The sequence below is a fragment of the Apium graveolens genome, chromosome 10, assembly GCF_009905375.1.
Source record: "Apium graveolens cultivar Ventura chromosome 10, ASM990537v1, whole genome shotgun sequence".
NCBI classification, from domain to species: Eukaryota; Viridiplantae; Streptophyta; class Magnoliopsida; order Apiales; family Apiaceae; genus Apium; species Apium graveolens.
Genome location: NC_133656.1, coordinates 207,336,231 through 207,343,693, shown reverse-complemented (window position 1 = coordinate 207,343,693; position 7,463 = coordinate 207,336,231). Strand labels below are relative to the sequence as shown.

The 7,463-nt window shown below is 32.9% G+C and overlaps 1 protein-coding gene across 1 annotated transcript; it reads right to left on the bottom strand.

The window, feature by feature from the left end:
• Nucleotides 1-4,500: 4,500 nt before the first annotated feature.
• LOC141693680 (small ribosomal subunit protein uS12) lies at nucleotides 4,501-6,450 on the bottom strand. The gene is made up of 4 exons (XM_074498832.1): nucleotides 6,307-6,450; nucleotides 5,117-5,272; nucleotides 4,891-5,017; nucleotides 4,501-4,811 (listed from the first exon to the last, which is right to left on the bottom strand). Exons 1-4 carry the CDS (start codon nucleotides 6,309-6,311, stop codon nucleotides 4,671-4,673), a joined length of 429 nt encoding a protein of 142 aa, XP_074354933.1. The 5' UTR covers nucleotides 6,312-6,450; the 3' UTR covers nucleotides 4,501-4,670.
• Nucleotides 6,451-7,463: the final 1,013 nt, after the last annotated feature.

Genomic DNA, 7,463 nt, shown 5'->3' with positions numbered 1-7,463 from the left:
ACTACTTTTCGCGCTCTTTTAATAGATGAAATAGTGGTATCTACAAAATTTTCCTCCTAAATGGTATTATATAAAGAATTTTTTATTAATGCGCCTCAAATTCAAAATGCTCGATCAATATTGTAAAACTTAGATAATCATAAAATTTGTTCTTATGCTCGCATTCATGTGATCGGATCATTGAAAAATATTTATTAAATATGATTATAGGCATTAATAGAAAATTTTTCAATAGTCATTTTTATTGAATAATTAAGTTCATATGCCGTATAAATAAGATCTCGAGACAAATAGAATTTAAACTAGAACTTAGAACGACGTCGATAAGAGATCCCTTAAACTACTATTCGCGCTCTTTTAATAGGTAATTTTAATAGAAAAAATATCCTCCAAAAACTACAATTTTAAAAAATAATAATAATAATAATAATAATAATAATTATAATAATAATAATAATAATAAAAAAAAAAGAAAAAAATCCTGCGATTCAGAAAGAAGCCCAAATTCATAGCCAGTATATAAACCCTAGCCCTAATTGCAACAAAAAGAAAGATCTCTCTTTCGGCACCGAGGGTGAAGAATCGAAATGCAAGGTAAATCAATAATGTCTTCTCCTGCTACTCCTGTTTATGTGTTTGGTTGGTTATATATAGACGGAAATATCGTCCAAAATGATGTTGATGGTTATGCTTATGATCGACAAATGTGTAGATTAATTAAGCTAGATGTTGCTTTGAATTACCAACACCTCTCTCAAGTTATAGCTGCTAAACTCAAGATTGATACTAATTTGTACCGTTTGAAGATTATGCATCGATGTCTTAATCCCTTAACTAATATGTATGCCGTTGCCCCCGTTCTTGATGATGATGATGTGGCATTAATGTTTGAGCTTGTGCTTTCTTCTGGTGTTAAAAATTCCGTTGTCGAGCTTTATTTAGAGAAGGTTTTAATTGATAATGCTTTCGTAGAAAAGATGAGTGGAGATGTTGGGATAGGTGCTTTGAATTCTTCAACTGTGGAAACAGCTGTTGTGCCTCGAGAGATTGAGAAGGTTGTTGTTGTTAGTCAGGATGTGGGGGGAAGAGGGAAAAATGTGGAAGTTAGTGATGATGTGGAAGAAAGTGGTGGTTCGAATAGGAAAACACCTTGTAAGCAACGTGTGGTTAGGCAACGGAAGATGACTAGAGGGAAAAACAAGGGCGAGGATAGCGGTGTTCCTTTGTATAGAAGCTTTGACGGTTCTTGTAGAGTAGCATCACCTAAGGAGCCGGTTTTTACCATGATTGGTGATGCAGTTCATGTTACGGATTTGAAGAAGGGGATGGTGTTTGCAACGAGGGAAGAGTTGTCTGAAGTTGTTAACCAAGTTCACCGCCGGGACAACCTGGAAGTTAAAGGGGTTAGAAAGAATTCGTGCCGTTGGACTGTGCAGTGTAAGCGGAGAGCAGATGGTTGTATATGGAGCTTGAGGGCAACAAAAAGAAAGCGCCATGGTTTCTTTGAGATCATGAAGATTTGGGGTGCCCACACTTGTATGAATCCAAACATCGCAGGAGACGATGCTAATTTGGCGATCTTTTCAAACATAGAAGAAGTAGCCAATGCCTAACTTTCTGTTGATCCTTCTGTTTAAAGAAAAGCTGTACTAGGTAGTGGAGTCGACGAATGTTGCCATTATGTACCAAACAATGAAGAAAGTGAGATAAGTTTGACTGTGTAAAACCTAACTTTTTTATCTTGCAAATTAGTTACAGCTTTTTCATCTAGCAATAGCATTGCAGAACTGCTCTCTGTTGCTTTCCTTGCAAATTATTCACTGTAATCTAATTTAGCGCACCATTTTAAATATTTACTTGTTGCTAAATTGATCAAGTTATTGCAGTCACATTGTCCAAAACTTGTCTGCAATTTTCTCCGGTACTCGCTATGTGCTTTAGTCCTCGCTATGTGCTTTAGTCATGCACAAAACGTATCTTCCCTAGAACAGATTGGAAGATCAAGTGCATATTATCTTGTGGAGCCAGTTAATTAGTTAATATGATTGGCATGCAGGGTCCATAACTAATTGCTACTTCTGTCATTCAGATTTGTTAAATTTTTTTATTAACAATGATAAATTTATAGCTAGTTTCAAATATAAATGTGATTGGTTTTCAATGTGCCCTTTAAGTTTTAAACGGAAAGTGTAATTATTAAATCCAAATCAATCCAATAGTCTTTTATTCGGTTTCGATTCCTAATTCTAACAAGCGCACATTATTGGTTACTGTGCGGTCTCGGGTCAAAACCACACCAAAACGCATAATCATCAAAAACCCTTGATACCCAGGCTTGGGTTATCATATCCTAGTTCTACAACTTCCCTGGACCATGGAGTACCTATACTGACCAATTGTACAACATCCAATAATATCTTGAGGTGGCTCATCAGTCATCATAAACAAGAATCTTATAAAAATGCCATGCCCCGTTTGAGATGATTAGCCGCTGATTAACCACTACTCTTCCGATAAGTTTAATCCCCACAGTCCAAGCTCCAAGGTAGGTACAAATTAGATCACGTATAGTCTGCACAGCGTCAATTGTCTTCTTTAACTTCATCTTTGACAACTAGGAGACAATTAGTACCAAATTTAGAGAAAATCGCAAGGAGTTAGAGCATCTCCAACTCTTTCCACCCCTTATGTATAAATGACGTGGCAATCTATATTTATAAAATATGAACAAGAATGGACACTGCAACGCAAGCAAACCGTTAGCTAAAATTTTACAATTCTCTATCCGGATTCTCCATATTTGCTAGCCATCTTCATTCTTCAAAATTGTCCATCTAGACTTCTACCTTTAAATTTTTATTTTAATTTCAATTTCAAAGTTACATCCTTCTATAATATCAATGAAAATATTATTATTATATTATAGCTAGTCATTATAAAGAATACCATTGGAACAAAACACCTTTTTGTTTCGGGTTAAATATCAAAGTGGTCACTTAACTGAAGGCCATATATCAGTTTGATCATTAAATTTATCGGGATATCATTTGAATCACTAAAGTCATAATAAATATCGAACGGATACCTCAATATAGGTGCTCGGGAATTAAAAATTATTTTTATAGAGTTCTATATATTTTTCTTGAATTCTATTATAACCAAATGAAAATGTATGAATTCTAGTATTTTTGATAATATAGTGAGATTTTTAAAAATTGATCTACTATTTATTTTTAATTTTATAGTTATATTTTTTGATTTAAATAAAAATAATTAGTAGATAAATTTTTAAAAATCTCACTAGATCATCTAAAATAATAGGAATTCATAACTTTTCATTTGGTTGTAATAGGATTCAAGAAACACGTATAAAACTCCATAAAATAATTTTTCATTCTCGAGCACCTATTTTGAGGTATTCATTTGATATTTATTATGACTTTAGTGATTCAAATGATACCTCGTTAAGTTTGATGATGAAACTGATATATGGTATTCAGTTGAGTGACCATTTTGATATTTAACCCTTTTTGGTTCTCTATAATTTACAAAACTATTATTATATAATAAAATAGCCAATCAATTAAGAGAATGATCTTGGAGATGCTCTTAGAGTCGTTTGTTTTGCGCGTGAGAAAATATTCCAGAGGCAAAATCCACCCTCACTTTCATCATATCATGTAATCAATACAGATCTCAATAATGAAAAAATTAAGAACATGAGGAAGAATGGTTAAAGAAACTCATCGGAGATAATGGAGAAATGAAAAGATGTGCGCAGACATATAAACAACCCAGTCATTCAATCATGAGATTAGAACTGCACCACCATTGCAGTGTTGAGAAGCTAGGGAAACTTAACTTTTAAAGGGGATGATGATCCCGTTGATTACTTGACTGAATTCAAAACAAAGATGAAAGTTTATATCCCTCGGAGGGAGCGTCCAGCCAAGTTAGAGACCTTGCTCAATGGCTAGAAGTTCAGCCTGTAGCAGAGAGGTCCAACCAGTACAATCCCTAATGAGTTCACCAAGACTAGCAACAGCAAGTCCCTAATTTTATTCCAAAATGTTGTTATCACAACATTATGTTAATATTGATATAACTTTGTTATATATACTTGCAACTTTTTTACTACATTCTTGGCAAAGTCAGTTTTTGATCCAATTGATAAAAAAACGGGAAAAAGGTGAAGATAGCAAGAGAAGTTGACGATAAGAAATCGAGCACAAGGAAAACAGAACTTCATGCCCAACGGGAACGAGGTAGGAAATATTACACCACAAAAGGAGAACAAACACAAACAGAATAGAGGGATTTTCATCATTACAAAGGGGAAGAAGTTAACCGGAAATGAAGGAAAGAAGATAAACATACACACCAGTCACTGTCTTTTCTTTAATAGTCCTAATTAAAAATTGTTTACGAAATAAACCAACTACTTAATGGGATATTATAGAAAAAAGGTAATATTTCTTATCAAACATAACACCTCAACCATTTTGGCAAAAACAAATAGCATTGATAGTGCACCAAATTCTAGTACAATTACTTTGAAAAAGCGAACATGGCCCTCTGCAAAATCCACTCAAAAAGTTTACAATACCATTTAAAATTTTCAATTTCAGAACTAGTAAAAACAGAGGCAGAAGATGAACTCTTCGGACAATCTAAGACCTAGGCTTCTCCTTCTTCTCCTTGAAGAGAGCCAAAAGGGAGACACCAGATACCTTCACAACCTTAAACCTAACTCCAGGAATATCTCCAACAGCATGCCCCTTTCGTCCAAATCCAGCAATTAGAACTTCGTCCTGCCAAAAAAGTAATGTCACAGATCAGCAAGAGTAATGATGCAACAATAAATGAAAAACAGTAAAACACACAACTTACATTTTCTTCAATGTAGTTTAGGCAACCATCGTTGGGGACAAAAGCAGCAATCTTCTTTCCATTCTTTATGAGCTGCACCCTGGCACACTTACGGATAGCAGAATTCGGCTGCTTAGCTTCAATTCCACTATTAACAAAAATTAAAAGATTAAATCAGTCAGTTTAAACGGGAAATTTGTAAAAAAAACAAGTAAAAAGCATCACAGAATTAAATACAAAATCTCACATTTTCTCCAGAACAATGCCTTTTGCGTGAGAAGACCCAGCAAATGGCTTCTTCCATTCATTACCAAGATGTGACTTCTTATAGGACTTATCAGCCCACCTTTGTCTACGACGATGAGACTTGAGCTTGCGCCCAGCTCCCATACCCCTTGTCTTCCTACAATATAATTATAACAATTGTCAACTCCAAAAAATTGAACAATTATGCAACTAAGTCTATATTAATCATAGAATAAGGTAATCAAGTTCACAGGATAAAAGAGGCACTTTTGGAAACACCATAACTATCTGCTTGGGTCCACTATCAGCTAGCAAATTCTAATCCAAAGTTATGTAGTTGATAGCTACACTGTTTCAGACGAATAGTGTAGTTCTAAATGCTTGGACCGACAGCTAGCATCATTTTTTTCAATTGGAGACCATGATACAAATCAGAAATATTTTTAAATCCGTTGATAGAACTGTAAAGATAAAACTATGTCTATGTGTTACTGAACTGATAGAACAGAAATGCTAGAATTCTGAAAAGTATTCCTGAATTGGATACAAATTGCTTAGTTGGCAATTTGTTTGGTGTACACTTTGCAAAACAAATTTAAACACTGACACTAAGCATTCGGGAATAATTTTGGGATTACAGCATTGCTCTCTGGTAGAATCCCATTGATACATATCAAGAAAACTACTGGGATTAAAAATTTCTAGTTTTTGGTTAGATGTGATAACATCATTGGTAACATAATCATAACTCACAAGACACATACATACATACATGTATATTATTCAACAACTTTAAAAAATTACTAACTGAAAAGCTTTGGTCGGGTAAAAGGTCAAATATTCCGCACACTCTCAACAGACAGTAATAAAAGGAACCACTAGAAACCAGCAATCCCGCCTAAATGAGAGCTTTCCATTACAGTGAATACCCAATTGAAAAGTAATATCATTTGCACACCATCTTAATCCTAAAATGCTCACCGGCACATAAATATAACTACCACAGATTTAAACTATTTGACGCCATCTAAACAAAAAAAGAGAGACTAATTCTCAAACATGTATATGTAAAATAAAACACTTAACAATTTAACCAAAAATATAAACACAAACATATATCATGAATCATATATACAAGTGCACACATAAAAATATGAATAAGTAAAGATAAAGGAGAAGAATAATTGATACCCCATGGCTAGTGAATGAAGATGGTGGAGAGTGCTACTTCGACAGCTTTGATGAAGATAAAACTAAGTAGCAGCTGCTGGACTCAAACCCTAATACGAAACAACTGCGCCTCACTATTATACTACCAAACTTTATTTCAGATGGGCTTTCGTTATGACGGCCTGGCCCAAATTGATCACGCATGGTTTCATTTCTGGCCCAATTATCTTCTAATTTTTTTGTGAGAATAAATTAATTAGTATATTTATTTTACAACTATAAAAATTAGAATTAACTTGTATATGTAAACAAAAAGAGTTACCAGCTTCTATTAAATGATGATTTTTTTAGTGAGAATAATAAAATTATAGTTATTATTAAATATTAAGAATGAAATTGTTATGCTTATATATATTTCAAATGAGATCAAAAACCACTTCCCTCGTCCCAATTAATTATTAACTTTGGGGAGAAGTACGAAAATTAAGAAAATCAAGAAAGCATAAGAGAAATGAGTAAATGATTGAAACTTAATAAAATTAGTAAAAATTATATGTTGTTTAAGAAATGCTAATAATAGAATGAATGTTTTAAATAAAAGTGCTAGAAAAGTTTTGTCTTCTATGTGCACAAGAAAATTCATTTAATTAAACACACTTGGGGACAGGATTGGGAGCAATAAATATATTTTGTTAAACAAAACAACACCCGCTTAATATGAGAATATTATTCAAAGGGGTATTCGCCCTTAATTTAAAACGCGACCGATTAATCGGTGTTCGGACAGTTCTCGCTTTAAATCGAAAATGGAATTATAATACATTTATTTTTAAAAAATCGGTCAACATCGGCCGATTAATTCAAAGTTTAGAGATTATATAAAAAAATAAAAGAATTTTTTTTAAAAAATAATAGTTAATATTTAATAATGATATATAGACTTGCATGGATTATCTCATGCCCTAAATCCACGTAAATTATCTAAACCTCTTAGAATTGAATTAGTTTTTTAATTAATTACTCACATTTTTGCTCAATGGATTAACTCACCTCACTTAAATATATGTATGAATCAACTATCTATAAATCACTTAAATATTAAATATAAATTAATGATATATGAAATTATTTTTGTAAGTTTACGAAAGTATAATAAAAATGATATATTATTATTATTC